Here is a 27,469-nt window from a genome sequence, read left to right on the forward strand (position 1 = left end):
CTTAAAAGTTCAGGAACCTTATCATATTCTCCTGGGCGGTGTGGGAGCGCATTGAAATTGCCCAGCCCTGAATTTCCTGCAGAATAACCTATGACAAATGTTGTTTCGGAAAGTTACAAATTATTCCAACTGGACAAATCAAAAGTGCTACAATCTTCTGAACTTACGTTATTTTTTAGGGATCTTAAAACACCTAAAACTGGGTAGACTGAATAGCGCGTTTCAATCCCTCTGTATATTTTTCTGCAAAATTTACCCATTTACGCAGAAAGAGTAGCAAATTTGTTTTATTATAAAAACAGATTCAAAGGAGAAAGCGAAGGAAGCCCAGGCGTTGAAAAGTTGCTCTTGGTCAGCTTCGTTTCCACGTCCCTCAGGGGCTACAAATGGCTGTGAGCTTTAATGAATTTTCCACGGAAAATAAATTACTAAAATATCAATTTCGTGATCAGAACCCCTAATCAAGTCTACATGCAAAATTTGAGCCAAATCGGTGAACTTGCCTTTCCTACAAGACCACTCCGACATTTTACAGAGCATCGCTCTTAAGTTGGAATATAAGGTTTTCTAGCAGCTTGGGATTGTTTTTTGAGTTGTCTTGTCGAAGCAAGTGGGCTATAAAGTAAAATCTTAGATAATACCTTCATTTGTCATTGAACGTCTTCTAACTCAATTTGTCCTTCAATTGAAAGATGGCGCTCTTAAATAAGTATCGAACAGCTCGAGGTAAAAAGCCCCTTTTATCGTTTCTGTTACACATCATTTAGGTTCAGTTGGACTAATTTAAAGTTTATTGTCCAGTTAAGTCTAGGTCGAACGCGCCAGGCTGTTTGGGGTTTCTTCCATGCCGTTCAGTTGCTCATCTGCCGGATAAATCGCTTTTGGTGACTGACCTACTTTGTTGTTAGGCATGTGCATCCTCCTCCCTTGCTGGCCATTCTCGGCAGCGGCCATTCCATTTTTTCCTGCAAGTCGAGAACCTGGCCCTTTTTGTGCAGCCAGTGAGCCCATAAGTATTTGTTTTAACGTAGTCCTGTAAGAAGCATTCAGAAACACGTAAACAAAGGGAGCTTGATATGCACTGGATTTAGCGAGTAGCTCCAAAATGAACAATGTTTGAAATTGATAACTGTAACACTCTATTGTCATGGCAATTATGTTTGCCATATTAAGGGGCAGCTGGCTGACGAAGAAACATACAGTTAGGGCAATTACCATACGGTTAGACTTTCTACGATAAGCTAAGCCTCTTCTACGAGCACGGTCTGTTACGTTGCGAGACTTCTTCCATATTCTATGAGAACGAAGAGAGAAAAATGATTACCACAAATAACTGGCTCTTGGGAAATTTTTTTTTTTCGCGTGAAACATTAGCAAACTTTACTAACCATAGACTCCAGGAGGTAAAAGGTAGTAAAATTAAGGAGAAAACTCAGAAACATTCAAGGAGATCAATAAGCGGAGTTTATACGTATAAAAATTAGTTGTACTCTATCAAGCCCAGAATTTGGTTTGGTGTTCGACCGTACGTCCCTGCGCACAAGGTGCTACTCTCAGCACCTTTAGAGAGGTTGTGGTTTCAGTTACTCTTGGTACTGTGCAATTCTAGTTGCAAAATCAACAATACTCAGAGCTGAAGCTTTGTCGTTTGATAATAGCTTCAATTTATCATTTATTGCTGTTTTGATGAAGGCAAAAATTACATCACGTTTTGGTAAAAAATTTGGCATTCTTCGCTCTATAAACCTTTAAACAGGTTCATCACCCAAACAACACTTCAGAATGTTCGTATTCTCCAAATTATTTCATCTCATATCGTTTGGAATGTTTAATGCAGTCGTGGTGTTAAGGGAAAAGAAGGTAATTATTTTTTGGCTATTAAGTTTTCAAATAGCAGTGAACGGCGCAAGCAAGTTTCTATCATTCACTCTTCAGTTAACTACCGCAGGGTTTACTTTATTCATTAAAAAAAAATCGCGCTTAGCTCAAAGATGGCGGTTTTTACCCTAAGAGCTGAGGTAATGGCCCTTCCGAAAATTGAAATAAAATGAGATCAAGTCAGCGACGTTCATGATTATAAGTGCGCACCACTTTCGGCGGGTAAAGAAAGAGAATCTGGGGCATTTTATATAATTTTTGGAAAGGTTCATCAAAAGGGTACTTTAAAAAAAAAAACGAGTTACGAAATTTTGCAACTTTCGGCGGATTCTCGATATTTATGGTCAGTGGCTCTTAAATGTTGACTCTCAACAATTAGCATAATTTGTTGATTATTTGATTATTTTGCAGCCCCAAATATGAAAACCTCGGTATTTTTTAAATGAAGAATGGAAAGCCTGCCCTCTTTCGGCCGATAGTTCTTTCGTGCATGGGAAAATTGCCATTTTCAAAGTACTCTCTGGAAATTAAAATTTATGGCAGACCCAGGGCTATGGTTTGCGACCAATTCGCTCATAATTTTCTTGCAAACGAAGGTGATCTTTCGCATTATGGGTATAAACCTGGTTTGATGAGTACGTGAAGGTTATAAGGTATATGAAGGTACTTGGTTGTGTCTTCGCAAGAAAGTTTGACTTAATTTTACTTGACTAGCTTAACTAAATAAAAAGAAACTTGAAATTTATTTGGTCTCCTTTTGAGGGGTGCATTTTACCTGACTAGCTTAACTGAATAAATAGAAACTTGAAATTTATTTGGTCTCCTTTGGAGGGTGCATCAAAGATTTTAAGTCACAGCAGGCTTAAATTAAAAGTTTATACACTTGGGAAATCTGTACGCTTATGAGTGTTTTCAACATTAAAACGAGGATTGTGACCACCAGGCAGGCGTTGTAAAAACTTTTTCCTAGCTTTTTCATGTACGTAGAATCTTCCCCATCTAGCCTACGCTGAGTTCTAGTTTTTCAACCAAATTTTACATACTTTTGAATATTCTTAGATCTCCTAGTATCAGTCAACGACAAGTCTTTTGAAAATTTCTTTATATTTAAAAGAAATCTTGCAGGTGTATGGCATATTAACATCATGATTAACATTCTATTATGTGTAGGGATTGGTATATAAAAGGCTATAAAAGTACAGTCAAAACAAATTGTTGTGCACAGCCTGTGCACTGATCAGATTTATGTAATAATATATTCTATTCTCCCTAAATCAAGTTGAACAGAATACGAGTGAGTTACCTTACACAAGTATGGCTTTTGACAATGTTTCCAGGCTAAAAAGATGTCACTCTCCTAATGAATAAATGTATTTTCCCAAACCTGCTGGCATGCTAAAAACCTCAGTCCAGGCCAAAATCATGGATAGTTGGTTTAAAGACACTGACGTTAAACGCAGTTACAGCAGAGGTTACCGAATTAAGTACCAGACAAAATGTCAAAAAGACACCGTGATTGACACCGTGTATTTCAAGCCTCATAATCATAACACGCGAACAGTCAAGAGAGAAGAAGTTGAAAAAAGTACAGGTTTAAACACGAGTTGAAAGTGACTTTTCTTTTCAATTTTCTACGCTTATCAGAAGAGATTGAAACGTTAGAGAAAAATTGGTGGAGCAAGCAGTCATATCTGGCATCAAGAGAAGATGTAAGAGAAGCTCATACGATTCTGGCGTATTGCTTTACTGCCTCACTGTTCTCACGTCTCTACTCTTCAATCGACAGGTGATATCTAAACTCGCAGTCGTTTATCGTCTTTTCTTACAGTTTTGATTCTTTTTCCCAAATCGAAATTATCCGTCACTCTCGGTAGAATAGAATTTCTACTGATACGGACATCATACACTACATCTGAAGAAGAAAACATTCCCTATCCTCGAAAATCAGCTCAAAACATTTGGAACATCAACGAAAGTCTTCAGCTGCTTAAAAATACTGCTAACTAGCATGCGTGTTGATTGCTTTGCAAACTGTGAGAACATTGTTCCTCGGTTCCAGCCCCCTTCAATCCTCCTCCCCAAGACTAGTACCTATATCCCTCTTGAACAACCTATTCGACGGCCGGTGTTAAAGAGTTCCAATAAAGTGAAGGGCTGGAGGACTAACTGGAGCTCCGCTTTCAGGCTTAGCCAGATCTTTTTTTGTGTCTTGTAACCAAAGCGGTAAGTGGTATATCAGAATGACCACAACTTGTGAATGTCACCTTTTTTGGAGTGAGAGTTGTTATTCGAGGCTGGTTCTTAGGTCTGTCTTAGAAAAAAAAAGCCATCTTTGGAGCTATAGCAACCGATAGATGGGGTATGATCGTTTAACCTGTGCAGGGAAGTTTAAAAGTCTTCAGAAATTAGTTTCAATAGGGTGATAAAACTCCTATTAATTACCACTTACCTGGTACAAAAATATTGTGTAATGGAGCATATAAGTAAGGGCAGAAGTAGAAACACGAGGACAACAGTGACGTTGACGATAAAAACGTGCCTTTCCTGAGAAGCCCAGTCCAGGTGGCACGTAAACTTCGACGTCGAAAGTACAGAGAAACTCTTTTCACTCAGAAGCATGCTGCTAAAAGCAATGGAGCATAACCAAGATGCTGTGAAGAATATCATTTTGCTTCTCCTTGGTATCTGCTGTGATGCTCCAAGGTAGCATCGACCAGAGGCCAGCTTTGACACAACGTTCATCGCGCACAAGGTAGAGGAATACGCACACTGGGAGAAAAGGTCTGTGAAAGCTACCCACTGACACAGAAAGTAACCTTTCGATGATCTCTCAACCGTGTCTCCACTTAATGTAAGGGCATAGCCAAATGTTGATTGTACCAAAGAAATCGCAGTCAAGTTGATCATGAAAGAGGCCATGATCTTTCCTCGCAGTGTGCGTCGAAACAAAATGAATTCTGCTGAAATGTTGCACAGAGACGCCAAGACAAGCAGGGCCATGTTTAAGTTAACTGAGATAATTGACTGTGCAGGTGAGATGGAGCCGTCTTTTTCTGCTGTTAAGCAACTTGAATGATTCATTTAGACTGGTTTCTGGTAACACACGGTCTGTTGAGGTGAATAGGCAGTTTAGTAAGAAAAACTTTAATTAAATGTAACGTCGACTTATTATCAGTCGATCGCTTGTTAATGTGAAAGGTCAGCAAGTTTTGATGTCCCACTGATGGTTTTTGACTTTCTAACTGCAAACGCACGTCTACATTCTTCTGCTGGGTAAGCTCTAAAGTACATGCTTCTATGTTCGTTACTGATAAGCGTGGGTGGGTATGCTAGCTGACTGACCTTGCAAGATTAGACATTCGTCTTTAAAACACTCAACTAACCACTTTTACGAGAATATCATAAAATCAATTAACAAAACTGCGCGTTATGGTTCTGATTGACTGCCGGAATCAACCTTAACTGTGCAAGCCAAAGCAACAACTTTCGCCGGTGTGTATCACAATTTGGAACTTGTCGCTGTAGCCAAAAACCTAAACGTGCTTAAATGCAGCTTTGTTCTAGGTGCCATTCTGTATTTACTCTCCACTGGCCGACATTCTATGACGCCGCAAGATGCAATTTCACAACTATGTTAATACAACTCGGTTATACATCTCTTTTTCCACAAACGACAAACTGGAACTAACCTATAGTATTGCTAAAATTGAAGAATGCTTGACTGACCATGACAAGTGGGTGTCTCTAAACAAACTAAAACTTAACAAGGTTGAAACTGAACTTCTTTACTTCTGCTCTAAGTACAGCCTGCAGTGGTCTCTACCACCACTTCGTTACGGAAAAGACACAATTCAGCTAGTCTCAATCCTCCATAAATATTGCTTTTATTTCTTATGGTGCCACGTCTATTTTTAACTCATGTAAATTCCGTCTGTAAATGGCCCTCTATCATCTGCGCAACATTTCTTGTTTTAGGAAATTTCTGCCCACGAAGACCGCCGAGATTCTTGTTCATGCTTTTCTGTCCATTAAAACTTTACCAGTGTAGCTATCTTTTGTCTAATGAACCGATATATGTTTTGTAAAAAAAGTTTCAATCTGTACAGAATATTACTGCTCTTCTAATTATACTTTTCCGCAAGTACGATCACATCACTCCAACTCTCAGACTGAACTACCATAGTGGGTAGCACTGGCTTCCTTTTTCTGAACGAAATCAATTCAAGACTTTATTACCCACTTTCAAGTCCCTACACCAACTGTCTCCCACTCACATTCAAGATTTAATAACACTACGTCTGAATCTTGTTAACTTTAATTTGAATTCCTATGAGTCTCGAATCTTTCCTGTTTCTACCCCCGAACTCTGGAACAGTTTGAATAAAGGGTCAAGTTTCTAAAGAAACCGTGGTAGTACGTCGGTGGAGAGAATAACAACAAAAAATGTTTTTATCAGCTGCATTGATAATGTTTTTATTAGCCAACGTATAGAGCAAGAATTAAAAACAAAAATCATTAGAAAAGTAGAGATGGTAAGTTTTTAGCTCGGTGAATAATTAAGAAAGATGTTTTTTTTGTCTTGTCACGAGCGTGGGACAAAGAAAAAATTTGCGCTCCGATGTTCTAACCAATGAGCCACAATAACTCTTCGGTGAGCGGGTTCTATTACGAAGTTCTAATGACACGCGTCCTGCATACTGCTAGGATCAGCAATGTCGATGGCGTAATGTTTTTGACAGAAAAGTAGGGATGGTAAGTTTTGAGCTCGGTGAAGAATTAAGAAAGATGTTTTTTCGTTTTGTCACGAGCGTGGCACAAAGAAAAAATTCCGAGTCCCCATGAGGAATCGAACCTCAGACCTTCGGATTTGCGCTCACCGAAGAGTCTTTGTGGCTCAGTGGTAGAGCATCGGAGCGCAAATCCGAAGGTCTGAGGTTCGATTCCTCATGGGGACTCAGAATTTTTTCTTTGTCCCACGCTCGTGACAAGACGAAAAAATACTTTCTTAAGAATAAATTAGTTGAATGAAAATCATTTGTTAATACCGTGAATCGGTCGCCTAAAACATCTTCCGAGAACACCTTTGTGATGTGGTTCTAAAGGAATGACATAGACGCATCTAAACCAAAACCTTGACACTTACATTCCCCTTATCATTCAAACAAACTTTTGGCAGTTTGCAGCCTTTCCTCACATCGAGGCAGTTCGGAAAGCCGCAAGACTCTAGAACAAAAATTTATCTTTCAAATTGGCACCATAAATCCCCGCGGTATCAACGAACGCTTTTCATTTAACTAATTTATTCTCTTTTTTCTCGTCACCATGTTCCTGGCGATAGCGTAGCTCCATTTTTTTACATAAAAGCACACACACAACCCACGATTCCTCTATTCGCTCTGACGAGGGACTAACGCTCAAAACGTCAACTTAAGAACTCCTTGTGGTGGCCAATTTACATTTAAAACCAAATTATCTGGAACAGTTTGCCTGATAGCATCCACACATGTGACAATTTAAACGCTTTTAGGGTGCTAAAAGTCGAATAAGGCTCCTTTACACCGTTGGTATTTACTACCACCTGAGGAATGGCAGATGAATGCAAGAGGTATCACATTCGATTGGCTAAATTTTATCAACCAAGAAGGGAGAGGATTACAGTACAACAATTTCATGGATTCGCGCCAAAGTTTCATTCGCTCTCCTGAGGTCTGCGGTGCTATGCTAGAGAGGCTCACGATGTACGCGAAGAGCTCCGCTGAAAATTACAGATGACGATTTTGAAATTGATAAGGAACTAGCGAGATGGAGGACAATTTACAAAAAAATACGGAACTCAGCAAAAAACAAATACCTTAGCCATATATATTAATTTAACTCTATCTTATCCATCGAGGCGACTTTCGTGAACATCACGTTTCAATCAAGTATACAGGAAGACTTGAATGACACCTTATCGGTTCACTTAAGTCCCACACGCCAAAACCGATCAAATTTAATAAATCTTTTAAAAAGTGAGGCGTTCTTAACTGATTCAACTAACATAGCTATGAAGTAGGTGCCATAGAAAAGGTAACTACAGAAAAAAAACTTTGCGGCTCGACCTTTACGAAAACTTTATAGCTCCGTGAACTTACTTAATTTTCGGCAAGGTTTCTCCAAGTTTGGGCGCCATTTTGAGGGACTTGTCAACATGTAGCGTAACTGATATAAATCAATCAGGTAGATCTAAAACCGTCAGAAATACATACGAAAGCAATTCAAATGAACTTTAGTTTCAATTCAAGCGACAAAATTTGAAATTGTTTGTTAAACTTACCATTCCTTCATCCCCATGCGACCATTTCTTCCAACAATTCAAACGCTACAACTATTGTTGAATTCCCCTCGTCGATTCCAAGAAATAACCTGTGCCACCCAAGCTTCGACTCGAATGTGAAGTACGAATCAAATAACATAACTGCTTCATCTTCGAGGCAATATCACGCTGGTATTTTGATTTTCGGATCGACAAGAACGGTGATCAGGAAGCGATCGCCATGTTTACCTCATACGTGATCGCTGACCAGCCGCTGAATGAAAACAGTACAGCGCGGGGTGTGGTGGGTGGCGGGCTTATCGTCATAAGATATTTGAATACACGCTTAAAAAGCTTTAGGACTCCCAGTCTAAACAGTGAAGGCATGCTTCGTGGTACAGACAATTTTTGTTTTATTCTCATAACTTTCTCCTTTAAATTAGAACTGGTATTAATTAACAGAGTTATCAATATATATTTTTAACCGGGGTACCCATATGACCTTTTTGCTTGTCATCTGTGGTATAAAATAAGGCGTCTTCTTCACCAGAACCTTTTGTTTATCAATTTATTTATTTATTTATCAATTTATTTGTCATCATTGCACGGAATGAACACTATACTATTTGTTATAACTATTTGTTCTAAGTCATTTTTGCTGTTCCCAAGAATGCAGGCAAAATGATAGAGATTTGATTCATTCAGCTGACACGTTCTTTTATGGCGCGTGCAGGTTAATTTTTTTTCTATCAAAAGTCGCGCGCGCAACACACCGGAATTGAAAATTCGTTATAAAATCGCGCGAACCTTAGAATGAGTGTAGACAACTCTGACTTTTGGCGAGATGAAGTGGATGGTTCAAAGGACCCCCTGAGATTTTTTTCAGGACTATAAATGAGATTTGTTTATAACTATGATAATCGTCATTATTAGCGGACGGTGCTTTTTACCCATTGTTGTCATCATTATCGTTATCACGCCGGAAGAAGCATAAAGCCGGCACGTTGCTTTACCTAACTACACGGAGAATTGTTCTCTCTTTTGCACCCCTTGGATCCTGGCAACTGTTACTATTAAGACGATCAACAAGAAAGCCTTAATAAAAGCTGAAAATTTTTGACTAACAGAATGTTAGAAAAAAATCGGTGGGGAGAGTAATTCGCGTATCTTATAATCTGAACGATAGTTTTCAATAACCAAATACTACTTTATTCAATTTACCTTAGTTGTCTCGTGTTTAAAAGTGACGTTTCTGGGGACCGTAGATTCTTCCCTGATTCTTCTAGTCTCAGCCAAGACTCACCATCATGAACTTTTTTCTTGTGCTTGCATGGGACTAGAGAGCTGAGGTAAGCGACTTAGCTAAAGTGAAGCTCACTAGCAGCCATCAGGAATTGAAAACCGACATGCACTGTATAAATAAGGGGTGTAAAATAAGGGACAAATAAGGGGTGTTTTAGTCTGCAAATTTAATCATGCTGGTTAATGAGAATCATACAAATTGAGGAAAACTGACCGCAAATAATAAAACAAATAACAAAAACATGATTGATTATCAACCAAGCAACATTGTACATATTTCCATCTGCAATTAAAAGCACTTGCACATAGAGCTGTGTTTTTTCAACGTGATGTGTACATAAGTACCCTTAATCTAATAAAGAGTTTCTTCTCTTTTCGAGCAGATATGTCACGAGAAAAAAATAGATAACAGAAAATGTTACTAAAGACTACCTGATTCAACTGGAATAATAACTCCAAACAGCTTTGGAATATCCTGAGACATATGCAAGGTAATTACGTCTCTGCCTTGGATTCGCTTCCTGAGACCATCATGATCAGGATACTGACATGTTACCTTTGCACTTCTCCAAAACTTCCCAAAGTGTGGCGATGCCTATGGCAAATCTACATTTTTTTATTATCCTCCTGAGCGAGGTGAAATAGGCCAGTCCTCGCTAATATTAGCTAATTTTCACTTAAGACCTCTTTAGACAGGTGGCAGCTTATCAAATGATGTTTTACTTCATCATTGCATTCAGACAGTCGTACCAAACCACTTAAGCCACGCGATGAACCAAAGTTTTTTCCATCTTTGCTATTCAAAAAGCAGTCCTAAGACATGAACGTCTCGCTAACAAACGACTTCTTCCTGTACTTGTAATTATTTCCAACGCGATACATGTTCGAGAGATCTAAAGGAACTCACTATAACTTTGAATACTCGATACGATTTTAATTTCCGCGCCAAAGGAGAAGCCTACTGTAATTCGTGAGTGGTCAGTGGTTATGCTCGTGAAGTAAATAATGGTTTGTGACTTTTTCACTAAATTGAAAAGACTCCTGTCACTCTTATAAAATGGTTGAACGGAATACAGACTCAGGGCAGTCTCTTATTTTTCTTAAAGATGGTGAGGTCACGCGTATCCCGTGAGCATGGAGAAGCCGCTCCACGCGAGACTCGTGTCTCGCATCTTTGCCGCTCCACGCTCTCAGAGTTGGGCAAATACAAGACACGTTACTTCTGATGCGATGCAAGAGGTTCAATGGCTATCTCAATTATCTAAACACGTTTATTTACATGATAAAGATTTGTTTATAAATCGATGAATTGATGTCAGTCCTATTTGGAACGAAATGTATTTGAAAGAAAAAAGAATACTAAGCAAAACAAAAGTTGTCTGCAACACGAAGCATGCCTTCGCATTAAGACTGAGAGTCCTAATACTTATTATGATACTTTAATGCATATTTACGAATGTTCCCAAAAATCTTCCGATAATCTGCCCGCACCCTGCCCCTCACCACTGAGCCGTATTGTTTTTACTCAGCGGCTGGTCAGCGATCACGTTTATGAGGTAAACATGGCGATCGCTTCCTGATCACCGTTCTTGTCGATCCAAAAATCAAAATACCAGCGTGATGTTGCCTCGAAGATGAAGCAGTTATGTTATTTGATTCGTACTTCACATTCGAGTCGAAGCTTGGGTGGCACAGGTTATTTCTTATGGTGGAATCGACGAGGGGAATTCGAACACTAGTTGTAGCGTTTGAATTGTTGGTAGAAATGGTCGCATGGGGATGAAGGAATGATAAGTTTAACGAACAATTTCAAATTTTGCCGCTTGAATTGAAACTAAAGTTCATTTGAATTGCTGTCGTTTATATTTCTGACGGTTTTAGATCTACCTGATTGATTTATATCAGTTACGCTACATGTTGACAAGTCCCTCAAAATGGCGCCCAAACTTGGAGAAAACTTGCCGAAAATTAAGTAAGTTCACGGAGTTATAAAGTTTTCGTAAAGATCGAGCCGCAAAGTTTTTTTTCTGTAGTTACCTTTTCTATGGCACCTACTTCATAGCTATGTTAGTTGAATCAGTTAAGAAGCCTTACTTTTTCAAAAATTTACCTTGAATTTGATCGGTTTTGGCGTGTGTGACTTAGGGGAACCGATAAGGTGTCATTTAAGTCTTTCTGTTTGCTTGATAGAAACATGATGTTCACGAAAGTCGCCTCGATGGATAAGATAGAGTTAATATACATGGCTGAGGTATTTGTTTTTTGCTGAGTTCCGCAGTTTTTTGTAAATTGTACTCCAAAGTTGTCTTAAATTTAAGTCTTGAAAAGTGTCACGATAAGCCTCCGCTCGAGTGAAATTTAATTTCCGTAAAACTCTGAAAAATAAAGAGATCCGATCAAGCGGATTGTGGTTTTAGTATAGGTACATGAATGTCTTAAAACACTCAAGAAATGAGCGGAATCCGTGTCTCAAGCAAACTCGACCGGACCGCTCTTACAGAGACACTCTCTTAATATCCTTCACATTACTATCATTATCCCCTTTTTTGAGTTTTTTTTTTTATTGAAAAAAAATAACATCTATGTTAGCGTACAGAAAGTGGTAATGCATCTCGCACCAATCAGATCGTCACATTAGGGTATGTATCGCGCACCAATCAGAGCGTCGTCATTGTTTTTTGGTTTGAGAAGTGTTCAAGTAATCCACCCACCCCCAAAAAATATCTCTTGCATGCATAGCATGCCTATATTTTTAACTATCTTCTCCTTCTTTAAAGTCTAAGAAGTAAACCTAAACGAAGCGTGTATTCGTTAGTATTTTTTTAGATTTTTATCAGGCATTTCAATGTATTCGATTTTTTTTAAGGATTTTATCATAATTTTTTGTGATTATATTGAGTAGTGGTAGTGATTTAGTGATTGTAGTGAGTAGAAGGAGTATTACTATTGCTGCAAAACACGTAACTTTAGAGGTTCTTTACAAAAAAATTGCAAAACCTCAACATTCCACAAGTTTGAATTTTTTAAAATGGTGAAGGAATAGTTATTTGAGTCCTAAATTGCTCGGTTTCGGTTAATGCAGTCTTCATTTTTTCAAAATAAGTGAATAAAACTGTCCCAAAATTTCAAGTAATAAGTTCATTTGCATGCTTGTATGACATGCTTTGTAAGCAAGAATTTCTTGACTGTTATTTCGAATATTACTTGAATTCAAATAACACTGATTTACAGTGAGTTGCTCTCAAGTTTGCTTTCTTAGAAGATAGAGTGTGTTTGCAGAATATAAAAGCAAGGAAAATTCAGTAAAATAACGATGTGCTACAAGCTATGCCTGTAACCATTCCCCAAAACTCATAGTTCCCGATTATCGGGTCGTGAATATTGCGTCGCAAACTAAGTTCGTTTTTGCTTGAATGTCACATCGATTACTTTTTTTGGGTTACTACTTAGGAATAAATACGATTTGCAAACATCTGTCGGTTTGTGCAAGCTGTTTTAAAGTATTTAGAGTAGATAGTCAGTTCTCATATGCTTATTTTCTTTCTGAGTCAATCGTATGGAAAATGTTTCCCTTTTACAGAAACACCAAGGGGTCATATCGGGGTAAGAGGTAGGTGGCGATTTTTTCTTGTTTACTATTTCCCATTTTTACCTAGGCTTTTCCAACTCTAGCTATACATATTACGTACCTTCTTTGAGGAGTCACAGATAAGACGATAAGTAACTGACAGAGTTAAGAAAATTAAATGGCGACTGACATACTTTATGCTCTATGTGGAATAGAAATTTGTCTTGCGACGATATTGCCGTGAGAAGGTATCATGATTATACAACTGGAGAGCACGTGCGTCAGAAGAGATTTCTACATTTGAGATTGATGATTTCGAAAATCGCATGAAAAAATGTTGTTTCGTTTCAAATTATACCACTTTTGGTTATGACTATCATTTCTACCAAAATCATGAGAATTGAAGAGGTGAATGCAGAAGTTTGCCACCGACTTTGAACTTTTCCCAGATTTTGTCCTCGTTACGACAGTCCGTGAATCGGGGACTCTTTGATAGCGTAAGCGCACCAGAGTTTAATGATAGCACTAATTAACGATTCAAAACATTCGGAATGGTAAAACAGCCTGACAAGCCTGTAATATGCAGTAAGCTTTAGCATCTTTTGACTCAGAGAATGATTATCCTATTCATGCCGGGTGCGCGGTTTTCAGAATGAGCTTCTTTGCTCAATCACATGCATTTTGATAGTCCTAAAAAAGATTTTTGTGATAGTCACATCATCTATTACGTGTTCTCTTTGAATTCGTTCTTCACATTCTAATAGCGTAGATATGGGGCTTACCTGATGAACAAAAAGAAGAAACTCCCTTCACAAAAGGCATCTAAAGGCATTGCTAAGCTCCGCAGGAGAGTATGTGTTTTTCTCTGGTAATCAGACCGAATCCGGGCCAGCTGCGCATTACAAATATTGAGACGACTAAAGACTAATTTTATTCAACATTTGTCAGGAAGTTTTTGACCTGTCTATTTGGAAAAAAAAGGATCCATTGGGTGTTTATCAAGAGAATTTCTTAGAAAAAATTTCCTCTTTCAGTGGATGATTATTTATCAGATAAAAAAAAAAGAGAGAAATAATACCTTTTGCTACAGATGTGCGAATACATATTTTCCGTGAGAAACTAAGCCAAATTTCTGCAATGAGTGAAACTTTAAAGAAACGATTTTTTTATTCGTTTTCATCACCTCCTGTTCTCGTAAAATCGGTCATTTGCGGGGTCAACAAACAAAAGATGAAACTGAGGACTCATACGAATTAATAAATCATATCTCAAATGAGCCTTCATTTAGATTTTTGTCTTTTCCGGAACTGTTGTTTTCCTGCGAGCGATGTCCCTCTTAGGGAAGTCGTCGAAAATGTTTTGCCGACGATTACAACAAACATCAATCGTATATCAAGAGAAAAGCTCTAGAATGAGTAGTTGGCTCTTTAAAATTGTTCAGAGATATAGCTAGAATCAGCGTGATTAGCTGCAGACAGGCAAGAACGTTTTTAAAGGGCAAAAAAGCTGAATACAGTGTAATTTAGCACTGGTTAGTGTTTCATCGGACAAAATGCATAACAAGCTTAAGTAGCTTAAGTGGTTAAATAGTCAAACTAGCAAGGAAACAGTTAAACTGAACAGTGCCAGACACGCGACCGAGATATTTTGTCCAAATTGCATTGGTGCTGGTTCTTACCTCCAGAGCATTACAAGTGTGGTCTGTTACGCCAGTAAAGCGTTTTATTCAGCTGACACTCTGTCATACTCTCAGCTGAGAGCTTTGTTTATATCTGTTTCTTTCCCAGTTTACACCAAGAACTCGATTGAACTTATATCAAATTGAATTTATATAATGTTTGAATTTACATAATAAATAAATGGTCACCATTTCTTCTTCTATTTAACAACCGTATGATTACCGACAGAGTTTATATTGGATTTGTAATTTACCTTGCCAATTTTCAGCTGCACATCAGTTTTTGTATGTTCTAAAACTTCAATGCAACTCGTGTATCGTATACTGCTTCAATCACCTTCTCTCTCGTTGTACCTCAAGCTCTCTGTCACAATCACGAAGCGTATTTGGCAAGAATATTCAACAGAGCGATTTTACTGAGTAACAGTAAAAGGTTGATCACAAAGATTGATTATATTTTGCTCTTCCTTGTTTGAAATGTTCACTGAGAATTTTGTTGCTGTATTGGACCAGCTTCGGGCAGAATTATGTCATTAAAGATGAATAAACGTACAATATTGGAGTCTTCAGTGATGACATCAAATAAGATTTCCTAACCAATTTACTCAACATGAAGTATGAGTAACAGAGTGGGATCATCACTTTTTCTCACCCATTTAATAATGAATTAGCCTACCAACACATCGGAGTCGTTAGATGGCAGAGAAAATTTCAAATACTAGTGTTAAAGAAAGGAAACACACGTACATAATGCATGGATTAAAGATTCAATTTTTTGAAGCTAGGCTTATAACGTTAGCTGAATGAATCACTTTCGTTTTCTGATTGCTGTTAATTCGAACGATTTACTTCAAACTATTGTAGTTTTTTTAGTTTTTTTATTACATTGTTAAACCAATCAGTGATATGCTGTTGTGTTTACTTCTTTGGTAGATGAAGTTTTAACTTGTTGAACGCTACAGATTAATTGCGAATTGTTCGAAATCATCGACCCACAAACAAGGCTATTGACTGAGATTCCGCTTAATGTTTAAGCTACGCAGGCTTATTATGTTCAAAAACCGACAATATTATACTGCTTATAGCAGATCAAGGCATCACCAAACTGACCAATTGTTAATGCCGAACACTATGGGAGTCTTACAGCCAATAACATCACGGTACATGTGAAGGAGTTCCCATGAGTCAACATTCAATAAACATCCACATGAAAACAATTCCTCATATGACATCTTTTGCTCACTACCACTATCTCGACAATCTCATCATACATCTTCGCATTGCTTAAATTATTCAATTTTCGGGTCCGAACTCGTGTGCGTTGTATTTCTGTTTTACGGATAAAAGCCCTTAAGAGAGTAGCGATTTCGTGTAATGTTACTTGTTTTAAGATTGCTGTGAAAAAGGTTATTTCTTAAACTAAATTATGGCGAAACCACTTTTTTGCGAAGCTCCGAGTGATAGCTCGAAACGTACGTGTAGGTTCATGCCCTGTAAATGACCCGAAGGTTTCTTGGGAGTATTGCTTTCCGCGGCCAGTGTTATTCAAATACATATAAATATTTTATTTTCAAATAAGTTGGTCGCTTAAGAATTTCTTAAACAGATTTCATTTTTCTTAAGATCCGCAATTTGATGACAGCTTCACTGGATGTTCTGAGATTAAAAAGCAACGGTTAGAAGCATTCTTAATGTATGTAGAGGAATAACTTCTACATGGCAAACGTAAATTTACAATACATTACTCCTCATTACGATGAATGTACAGGAAAACAAAGCCATTTGAAATCAAATTGTACCGTAGGCGCCGAAGGAGAAATGTTCAGCAGAGAGGCAAGACCAATACCGAATATAAATTATTCTGACTGTTAATACATGAAAATCATACATGTGAACTGCGGATGAGAAGTGAATTCGCAGTAATGAACACTACTCAAGTAATACTGAAAATAAAGCTGTCGTTAAACGTTCATAACTAAAGACTTTGTTCTCCACACATCGGTTGAAAACTTAAACAAATCATCATTCTACAAACACTGTAGCACTGCGAAGTACTTTGCGATTAAAAAAATGTTGCTTTTAAAATAATTCAGTAGTCTTGGATCGAAAAAATTGGAAACTAACCAGACACCTCCGCTAGAAGGAAAACGACAAGAATTTCAAAGTTTTGCCGTCTGCCGTCCGCTGTCTGCTGTCTGCCGTGATTATCAAGTGTTTTGTAAATTCGATTGATAGATAAGTCAAAAAAGAAACATACTAAAGGACATGGCCATGGAATTATGGTCGTTTACTATAAGATAGCCCAAAATACTGATCTATTGTAAGAAAGGCTGGAGAGGGAAATCACCATATCAATTCAGATTTGTTTACTTGCTACTGAGATCGTCAACGCCGCAACAAACTACTTTGCTTATGTAAAAGGTTTTTTCTGTCTCCTCGAGGAAAAATGTACGATTCAATTTTCCTTTTACTTAAGGTGTTTTCACGAAGAACTATAGGAAGTATACATACAATCATTGAGACACGCAGTGATTAAAAAGCATACCCGCCTGCTTGAGGTAAACCGATTTGTTTTCTTTGTAATTTACTTTAAATGTTGACTCGGAAGAAGTCTTCGACGTGACTGAAGTCGGGGGCTCACGGAAAATTGAATGCTATTACGAGAAATGCTAACGCAAAAGCAAGATATAGCAATTTAAGTGTTTTGGGCGGCTAATAAAGAAACCAAATGATACCACAACATTTCTCTCCAAAACATGTTTGAGATGTTTATTATCAATAGCTGCAGACCTAGATGAAGAGTCATGACAAAATTTATGGAAATCTTCAATTTTTCTCATAACTAATGTAAATCGAGGTTCGCATTCAATCATCAGATTATCTCAAAAGCGAGATGCTGGGTTTCTTTCGGAAAGAAAGCACCTTTAATGATCGGCATCAAAAAGGAATCTAATTCTGGTAAACCGAAATATCTATTCTAAAATCATCGCACTGACAAGTTTTCTTTTTAAAACCTTTGAAATAAGTTTGATATTTCGCCATAGCCTTCGAGCACCCGTGTGCAATGACGGGTTTCGCATTTAAACGATTGTAGCCTGGAATAACGACGCTGAGGACAATTAACAAGGGAAATGGCGGAAACTTCCAGCACAATATTATCAGTACCCCCTTCCCCCCCACTAAAAGAGAAAGTCCGTGTGAAATACAATCGACTATATAAGAAATGAAATTAGACACCGTGAGTGACGAAATTGGAGATCAGTGTTAAAACGCGTGCATTGCGACATGAATTAAACAGGGTCTCGACTTTCAAGGTAAACAGGTTTGCGCAGGTTTGCACAGTCCAAGCGAATGAAGAAACACATGTTTTCAAAAAGACACGTGATTTGAGGCAAAGCCTAATATCTGTAGCATGTGCTAGGACGATGCTCTCTCAAATATATTTCAGAAACCTCGCAAATACTTTGACCTCTCCAGTTTCTCTTCCTCTTGTTTTTTAAGCCGTTTTACAAGTGAGTGACCCACTCCATGATACTGAGAGGAACGATTTTCTTTCCATTATTTGCGGCGAATACAATCGAAGACAGTTTTTCTTCTTCCCCCTTTTACTCAATCAACGCTTGTTAGTTACATATTTATGTGCGTGGGGCCAAAGCCTGGAAAACCATTTTCAGACCCGGCCTCTAAAATCCGTATCCGTTTTCAGACCTGGCCTCGGAAAATTCTACTTGGTTTGCGAATGCACCACCTTGTCTAAGTGAAGTCAACATATTATGTAAACAGTCTATCAATTTGGAGGCATAGGTATTTGAATCTGAGAATTGTCTCAACAACGAAATTCTAGACTTAGGAAGCTGCATACGGATGTGTGGCGTTATGAAGCCGTGGAGCATATAGTTTTCAGTCCGCTGATGCAATGACGAATAGCAAAATACAAAGTGCTAAAATTCATTGGCAACTTCAGCTCGTAGAAATATTTGGTAACTCCTCTCTCTCCATTATTCATTTGGAGTTGAAAGGCAACTGCATAAGACCGTACTCTCTTAGAAAGCACATGAGCTTAAATGAAAGACCCCCGGAGCTACCAGAGCATTTTGATACGATACGCTGCATCCTGCGGTGTTACCACAGCTAAAAAAGATAGGCTGAGAAGCGGGTCAAGATTCTGGTGTAAGCCTAATTTCATTTGTTATCGATTCTTGTGCAACGCGAGAGTTCCAGTTTTCCTTAGTCACAGTACGTTTTAGCCAGAAACACGTGAATCATATTCACGTGTAGGCACATCCCAATATATGACAAACTTTTTCTCACAAAAATATGGGTGGTATTATAACCGGTATCATAAACAAATGATTTCGTGTAATGGCTTCCGAAGTAGTTTTCAAACTGATATGGGGTTGTTTAATTTTTCACGTCATAGAAAGTTTCAAATTTTTCGTCAGTAAGAATACTATTTTAATTTCATCCTTGATACTAGGAAAACACTGAGTAACAGAACTTACTTACATTTGAGTTTCAGGAAGTTTATCCCGCCTGCTATGTTGTTTTGCTGTCGTCGTGAAATGATAAAAAAGAGGTAAATTCAAGAAATTTGGTTATGTGCCGGATGTGCCCGTCGATACTTGACAGACGTTAAATCTTAAAAATACCCTGACTGGTTTTGCAAATGTGTCTCTAATTATCTGCGTCAAACATTTAAATTGTTCAACGGTTTTGTTATGATTCAATTTACCCCTGGCGAGAGGGTTTCGGCTTCCGGTTTGTACATAATTGTGACACTCGTTATTTTAAATATATCTAACAGCACAATGCACCTTGATTTTTACTGTTTTAAAAGCTGCAAACATGTTCCTAACTTCGTTAAGAATTATCCGTCGATTTCACTGCGAGAGAAAGCTGAAAAACTGAATTTAGATAAAAGGGCTCAAAGTTCGAGACCGCTTTTCAAATGTATGGTTACTCTACAAATTAAAACTTACTAGACTCACTGAACTTAAAAAATTCAGTTTAGTTAAAGCAGTGAATCGTGAAAGTCGCCTTTTTCCTAATGATTATACTAGTGGCTCATGTAGAACAAAATTGTCTGTAAGCTTCTCGATATTGAATTATACCAATGTTCTGGGGCAGGCGAAAATAAAAATGCAATCAGAAAACCCCCGCCTTAGAGGAGAAATACTTCAGCAAAATGATAAACACCTAATAATCCTAAATTTTTCTGTTTCCTGTTTTGCTGAAACTCAAAAAAGAAGACCTTGCAAAATAACTATTTCCTGGCACAAAGCTGGATATGCACGAGTGGGACATAAGTTAGTCTCAACAGTTGAAAATGACTTTTTGTGCATAATGTTTCTTTTGTTCAGGTGTTCCGGCAGCAGGTGCGTGGAACAGTATTAATACAACCTAAAAGAAAAATTTCCCACCAGACGTAGAAACCAAGGGGTTTCCTAGGGCCTTGAGAGACAAAGAAATGTATGTAAAGAATATTCCCCAGTAACTATAACTAACAAGTGAGTATGATATACAGTGACTGTTATTTAATACGAAGAACAATTTAGTGGCTACCTAATGTGACATGCGAGTAGACTTCCTATCCTCTAGGATTTTGACGACGTAACGCATTCTAAACATTTATAGCACAAAATATAAAGAATACAAGTGAAATAAGGCTCCTTGAAGGAAACTTGCTTAGTAAATTTCGGAAGGAATGAGATCCCTGAGCACGATGGAAAGGTCAGATATAATACTTACGAAATTTCTACGGCTTTCCTGCAATCTGATTGGCTGTATTTCCCATGGCATAGTATGAATCATGTCATCCGATCCTGTTCTGATCTGATCTTCTGGGGTCTCGTTGATAGTGCTACGCGCGGTTGTTTATCGCTTAGGACACTTCACTGGCTTGGTTTGTGTTCTCTCCTTCCTTCACACACGCCATATGTGATCAATACGTTTGTCGATTAATTGCGTTTGATGTAATACTACAAAATAAATGAACGATAAAGCTCTTACTCGTAGGTCTAAGATAACAGCAAAATTTTTGCCCATTTCCCGTATTTTTCATGTAGCGTATTCGTCATTGTTCCTATGGCGGTTTTGAAAAGTACAACACAACTCGAAAAAAATACGTGTTACACAATCGAACAAGGTGCACATATGTTGCAACATATTGTGCGCCATATGTGATCGACGTACAGATTAACGTCAAATAGATATCACTTTCGATAAAATACCTGAAAACATCCTTTCAGTGTTAGAATAAAACTGGAAAGACGAACTTTTCGCAATGAATAATCTGGTTTATTTCACCGTGGCTCTTAAGCTAAAGCATCAGTTTTATTGCCTTTTAATCATCTAAAATCGCTCACATAACGGAAAATAGCGGAAACACCATTTTTATACCCTGTCTTCATTCTGATTTAATGCCCAGTGCGAATGCAAATTATCACCTAATAGGAAGCATCAGTGCCAGCAAATCAGATTCAGAAATTAACAGAAGCCTGTATATAACGCTTTTATTTTCTTTCGCAGACTTTAAAAGCCTCCGTCTCCTTAAACGATTTCTCAGCATGCGGTGGAGTGTGTTAGCTATTAAATTTAACGGGGGGCATTTAAACAAGGTGTCTTCCTTTAGCGCATATTTAGGCAAATTCTGCGAGAAATCTTGGGAACAACATTCTGCTCTATAGCGAAAAACCAAAGGTGCGTTATGTGTTCACCTCTGTTCTTGCTTTATGATTTGACGTATGATTTATAAAGGAAAATTTTTTCCCCAAGATAACGAAGAGAAGTGTTTAACGATTATCCCTCATGTAAGCGGTTCGCGAAGTTTTGTAACGAAATGAAGTAAAAGTTGGCTCGCCCCGGGTGACTCGGGTGGGCGAGTGACCCTTCTATCTGGAACAACTTTTCTCCATAAACAGGGCCTTAATTAGAATAATTGCTTCAGAATCTCCTCCTTTCCTCTTGTGTAGTTTAGTACCAAGGGATGTGCCGCAAGGGCTTTAGATTCAGTATCTTATAGAGTGATAAAAATTTATTCGCAACTTGGTTTCTAAAATAGCTAACTAAAACTTTTTATAACTGTTCTTTTTAAGCAGAGATTTTGGCTTCATAGGAGAAGGTGAACTGTTAGTGGGAAAACGTGCACACAAAAGAAAAGGCAATGGAAGAACTTGGGCCTCATGGGCACAGATCTTACTTACTTTATGGCGCCACTATGTTCGTCATTTTAACCCTTGGCCTCATTGGGAACTTTCTCACCCTTATTGTTCTTTTCCACCCGCAACATCGGACCAAGAGCATGACTCCGCTTATGGTAAACCTATGTGTTGCAGACCTACTGGTGTGTTTGTTTGGGTACACTGTGGCAGTGAACTACAACACGGCAGATTTTGCAAACACTGGCAGTGCCCCTGCCCTTTGCTACTGGCTTGCCTTTATCAACGCCGCCACAGGCCTGGCCTCCATCGGTACCTTGGCTGTCATGGCAATTATAACATACTTGGGTATCTCTAGAAATGAGATCGCTCAGCAGAACAGGATGACAGGAAAGGCAGAGATGCTGTTGCTTACTGGTAAGAGATCCCTATTTGTTCTACGATTGAGAAAAAAAAACCCAAAGAAAGCTTCTTTCCAACATAACACTGACATTCTATAGCTGAAAAAAGCGTTCCTCTTGATTCAACTGCCACAATGTTTTCATCACCGAGCAGTTACTTTGCTACCCGAAAGGGATAATTTCAGTTGTTTGGTTTTTAACTCTGCGCCTCGTGAGTCCACAGCACTTTGACCACTACGATGAAGGAAATCGGTGTTGATAAGGGTACAGACCACGCTAAACCACCATTGATTTGTTAAACACTCTTCGCTCTTCTAGCTGGCAGTTCATTTAGTTTCCGGCGCTTTGACTAGTTTATCGTACTTCTCGATTGGTTTCATGAGAATCAGCGACTTGATCACAAAGTAAGATTAAATTCATATTTCTCTCTGACAGACTTCACTCACATTTATATCATAAATGCAATAAACCACACTTTCTATCGGTTAACCGCGTAAAACACTACGCAGGATGTTGGGGAAACACGAGAAAAGTCTGTAAACCACGAGGCGACTTTTCGTATTCTCCCAGCTTCCCGCGTGGTTTATTAGCCCATAAATCGATAGAAAGTGTGTTTTGTTGCTTAAATTATAACCACTTTATCATTATCAAATAAATACAACGTCCGGGTCTTGGGGTGCAAAAAGCGTGCATGTTGCAAACTGTCTTCCTGATTTTTATTGTCGATAACAGGAGACCGTGTTGTCTCGGTCAAAATGATTATGGTGACCTCTAATATCGGTGTTTCCTCAGTTCTGATCGGAACGAACAGAATAGTTATAATTTCTAGGCTTGCCTTATCTACCACCAGGAATCTGGTTGTACGCGATTGTGTTGACGATTCCTCCGGCTATGGGCTGGAACAAATTTATTCCTATTCCTTCACGAGTAAGCTGCCATCCTGATTGGTATTCCCAGGACCTCAGCTCCAGGTCTTACATCATATATCTGGTAACGTTTGGCTTCTTTATCCCTTTGGTAATCATACTTGGGAGCTACGGAGGGATATACAGGTATTAGTGCGGAATGATAACAAAACGCGGGGGAGTTAAACTTGACTGCGTTACAGTTGAATGGCAATATAATTCAAACGCGACTTGATCTTGATGATTGACCGTTGATACATGCAATCTCTTGAAATCCTATCCTCTTGAAAATCCTTGAAAATCGTCTCTTGAAATCCTATCCTCAACAATGGTCAACAGGCGAATCTTTCCAAACAAGACACGGTCGCAAAGCAAAACTTTCCGAATGAAGTACGAAGTGTCGAGAGTAAAATAAGGAGACAAACGATTCAACGAGCTTTACGTGACTCGGTCGTTCTAACCTATCAGAGTGATTTGCGCACGGAGCAGTTTATGTGTGTCTTAGAACTTAAAGCTCTCACTGGTCAACCAGTTCGTTGGCACTTTATATAAGCATAAGTGTTTTTGACTGATAGCAATTTAAGATAAGAGGCAGTGAATTCAACGAGTTTTCTTTTTTCTCAGAAAAGCACAGGATTATCTTCTTCCGCTAAAGTGTTACTGGCCGATGTAGCTGCCAATGTTTACATAAGACAATTGAATTCCTATTACTCCGCCAAAACCTTTAACTGTTCCCACGGTTTAGTTGCCCACCTCATCACCGTTTCATGGTACATTTTTTGAGTTGAGTGGTTCACAGAAACTTGGATTTTGTCTAGAGGAGCTTTCCTTTTTGGGATGACCTCGTACCTTCCTTGCGTCTGAATACACATGTAGGTAGGTATATATGTACAGAAGTAATTTTTTTGACGACTAAGCTGCATGTTGAGAGAAAGTAGATGAACTGTCTGCCATTTGAGTCTCAAAACAGCTAAGAAACATCTGATCGTACGACAAAAACAAACGAGAGTCTTCTCTGATTGTACTAAGGCTATTGACGGTGGATCAACGTAGTTGAGATAATCTCTTGCAGAGCCAATTAGAAATAAATTAAATACCATTTTATCTTTAGTTTTGACTTCTGACCAAATTCTTTGCATGATCTGTAAATAATTAACCGTGCAGATTACTTACGATCCTGCGCATGACCGCGTCCTCTCCGTCATCGGTATCCGTCGATCTACTTTTTACTAATACAATACACAATACCCCTAAAACAGTAATCCCGAATTTTGAATCACGCAAGTTTTCAAGACGATTTCTTATGAGGAAGGGGACGGAAATATTATTTCAACAAAAAGGTATCTGAATTAAGGCGTATCATTCCAATTGTAACTTTTTAGGGGTGAATTTAAATATGACAAAAATAATTTCAACCCTTTCCCTTTTTTTATTGCCAACATCTACTTCCGCGAAGAGCCTTTAGTGAGTACTGTAAGCGCTTTTGGTCTTGCGGATAGGATTCCATGAGATGTGTGACGCGATCACAAGCAATAATGGTTAATCAACAAGATGGACTCGCGAGTAAAACTGTACTGTATATTTACCTGGAAAACACAGTCAAAGAAACTTAACTCCTCTGCTCTCTCTGAGATGATATGAAAGTTTTATGGCTTCTTTAGAAGAGCTGGTATGTCTGTGCCAATGAAGAGAAATAACTACCACGGATACTTATCATTTTCAAACCGTGGAAAGCCAACATACACACCTTCCCAGGAAATGCTTTTTAACAATTGTCCAATTTTGATTGACCATGAATTTGATTGAAGTTCATTTAGGAAAGAGCAATCCGTCACTTATTATCCCCTTAGTGGGCCAGAAATATGATTTATTCCATCTAAGATATTCGTATATACACGTGTGTTTGTTTTTGGAGACTTGTCAGTCGCAGTTTTTGGGAGGAAATTTCAAAAGAGAGCGCCAGTTGCATCGCTCTTTGTTCACATTGATGATGATATGATAAAGCTGCCGCAGTCATTATTTAAAAAATTTCTCTAAAAAAAAAAAATTTTTTTGTCTCAGTCCTTAATTCTTTTACAGGAACCAAAGTATCACCGAACGCATGCAAACGTCAGGATGTCATAAAAATGTAATTAATTGTGTCAATAACATAATGCGAGAAAGTCAGGAAAAAAAATGTGAAGCAAGAGCACTTATTCTTCTTTCTGATACTGAATAATAGTCATTGGATTGTTTGTCTTCAATTAGGACAGTCAAGCTGCTCACATTTAAAGATGTTGTCTTAATTTTGATTGGCTAAAGTTGGCTGAGTTTTAATGGCTGATCGATGGTGGCTTAAAGAGCTTAAAATTATATCAGCTACTTTTTGCGATTTGGCTTGTCGCATTGAAAGTGTTTGTAATCGGACAGTTTGGACTTGAAACAGCCAATTAAGTCACAAAGAAGGGCTTTTTAGAATCCTCATATTCGAGCATTTTGCTAATGACGCAATTAGACGTGTAATGTCGATTAACCGAGTCTCCGTAATTGGTAGGTGCATTCGAAACAGCTCTGTGCCCGGGGCAAATGAAGATGCTAGGGTGCGGCAAATACGGTCTAGAAATAAAACCGTCCGCCTGGTGATTTCCATGACTTTGGCATATTTTGTAAGCTGGTCTCCGTACTGCATTGTCAGCCTGATCGGTACCGCAATCGGCCACGAAAGTGTCTCCCCTTCTGTGTCTCTGGTTCCTGAAATAATGGCAAAGGCTTCTGTGGTCTACAACCCGATCCTGTACGTGCTGCTTAACGCAAAGTTCCGAGTCACTCTGATACAGTTCTTTAGCTGGAGTCGTGTCGGTAATGTCATTTCTGAGGGCTCCAATGCTGATGAAAACACCACAGGGGTAATGGAAATACAAACAAACTCGCTACGCCATCGAGACATATAAAGTATGATACTACATCTGAGTAAATCAGACCAATACAATCACGGGTCAGACTGATTTTCTTCGTGAGCTCGTAGATTTCACTTTAAAACATTAATTTTTTCCACTACACGGTAGGTAGTACAGTTGAGGTTCAGTAGTATAAACATTTATCGTCTACTACTATTTTCTGCCGCGCGTCTGACACTGAGATGGTCGACGTGAACGCACGAAGAAAAATGGTAATATGGGAGTACGAAAAAGAGTAATTAGTCAATTTCGTAGCAAGTTTAGCGCCTCTGAGTTTTAAATACGCTTTACGCTCATAATACGCTCAAATAGGATCGATCTAAATATGCGAAGCAAAACAATTTATTTTGCATTATTTTGGAAAACCGAGATGGTTCTAACTGCTTTTAGACTAATGCCCCATTCACACCAAAGCTTAAACATGTTTAAAAGTTGTTTTGTTAAACACAGTTTAATTTTTTTTTCTTCATAGAAACTATTTATCCGAATATTTTTGACTTGAATGTAGCACATTGGAAATGCAAGTTAGCTAGTACTTGAACCCAATGGAAAATCAAGTTTTTCAGTTCTCTGTTTAACAAAACATGTTTTGCTGGTGTGAATGGGGTATAAGACAGATTCATGGGTAAAGTTTGAAAGAAACAGATTTTTTTGAACCGAAATGCACCGGATTGCTTTTGGAGAGAATTCTTGTTTATCTCATTAAATGTGTTAGGTTGGTTCGATTTCTCTGTATTTCATTGAAAGTAAAGGAACGCTTTGGGTTGATCAGGTTTTTCAACCGCAATCAAACTTAATTGATTGAAAAGGCATGGTTAGTCGTTTCCGCAGGCTTACTGAAGTCGACCGAGGGCTTCAGAAGCCACTCGCGACGCTAACTATTAACAAAAAACAAAATGGTGAGTTACTCGCGCACTTTGGATACCTGAATAGGGATGATGCTTTTATAGGTGTACAAATCGCCAAAACTGAACAAATTACGCCAACTTCCTAAATTTGTGAACGAAAGAAGTTTAGTGATAATTAGTCTCACGGGTTAACACATTTTAACTGGAATTGCGTGGGGAAGTGATACATTGGGAAACTGTTACTGATTCAGCGTCAAGCAGTTGCGTTTGGAGACGGTTGGTCCCAGTTGAAGGCGATCTTAGGTTGTAGATTCAATTTTATTTCTTCCATAAGACTAGTTTTCATAGGGGTATTACTACTCTTAATCATGAGTGTGTGTGAAAACGATTTTTAGTTCTTAGGGGTACTTTTAAGGCTCCCAGTTTGCCGTTGTATGGCGTGTTGTCAATACTTGTGGGATAGAGCAAGACTACATTGTCAATTAAATACAAATTAGTACA

At 38.4% G+C, this 27,469-nt stretch overlaps 2 protein-coding genes and 1 non-coding gene across 8 annotated transcripts; 2 read left to right on the top strand and 1 right to left on the bottom strand.

Moving 5' to 3' along the window:
* Window positions 1-316: 316 nt before the first annotated feature.
* LOC113686041 (uncharacterized) lies at window positions 317-21,010 on the bottom strand. Its single transcript, XM_089189871.1, has 3 exons — window positions 20,470-21,010; window positions 4,328-4,986; window positions 317-1,294 (listed from the first exon to the last, which is right to left on the bottom strand). The coding sequence occupies exons 2-3, from the start codon at window positions 4,957-4,959 to the stop codon at window positions 808-810; spliced, it is 1,119 nt and encodes a 372-aa protein (XP_089045997.1). The 5' UTR covers window positions 4,960-4,986; window positions 20,470-21,010; the 3' UTR covers window positions 317-807.
* On the top strand, window positions 6,762-6,833 carry Trnac-gca (transfer RNA cysteine (anticodon GCA)). Its single transcript has one exon. It is a non-coding gene; the product is annotated as a tRNA-Cys (tRNA).
* Window positions 20,088-27,469, top strand: LOC113686038 (pinopsin). 6 transcript variants are annotated; one of them, XM_089189873.1, is made up of 5 exons: window positions 20,132-20,228; window positions 21,250-21,420; window positions 21,816-22,295; window positions 23,130-23,331; window positions 25,718-27,469. In XM_089189873.1, the coding sequence occupies exons 3-5, from the start codon at window positions 21,884-21,886 to the stop codon at window positions 26,112-26,114; spliced, it is 1,011 nt and encodes a 336-aa protein (XP_089045999.1). In that variant the 5' UTR covers window positions 20,132-20,228; window positions 21,250-21,420; window positions 21,816-21,883; the 3' UTR covers window positions 26,115-27,469. The 6 variants fall into 6 exon arrangements, with proteins under 6 accessions (XP_089046002.1, XP_089045999.1, XP_089045998.1 ...); XM_089189872.1 differs by having other exon boundaries at window positions 21,819-22,295; XM_027203631.2 differs by having other exon boundaries at window positions 21,836-22,295.

The sequence above is a fragment of the Pocillopora damicornis genome, chromosome 12, assembly GCF_964200805.1.
Source record: "Pocillopora damicornis chromosome 12, jaPocDami1.2, whole genome shotgun sequence".
NCBI classification, from domain to species: Eukaryota; Metazoa; Cnidaria; class Anthozoa; order Scleractinia; family Pocilloporidae; genus Pocillopora; species Pocillopora damicornis.

Coding starts and splice junctions, on each gene's coding strand:
- LOC113686041 (XM_089189871.1), bottom strand. CDS start 4,959: ATGAATCATTCAAGTTGCTTAACAGCAGAAAAAGACGGCTCCATCTCA. Junction 1,295..4,327: donor ACACAATATTTTTGTACCAG/GTAAGTGGTAAT, acceptor TCGTTCTCATAG/AATATGGAAGAAGTCTCGCA.
- LOC113686038 (XM_089189876.1), top strand. CDS start 21,884: ATGGAAGAACTTGGGCCTCATGGGCACAGATCTTACTTACTTTATGGC. Junction 22,296..23,129: donor AGAGATGCTGTTGCTTACTG/GTAAGAGATCCC, acceptor ATCTACCACCAG/GAATCTGGTTGTACGCGATT. Junction 23,332..25,717: donor AGCTACGGAGGGATATACAG/GTATTAGTGCGG, acceptor CGTAATTGGTAG/GTGCATTCGAAACAGCTCTG.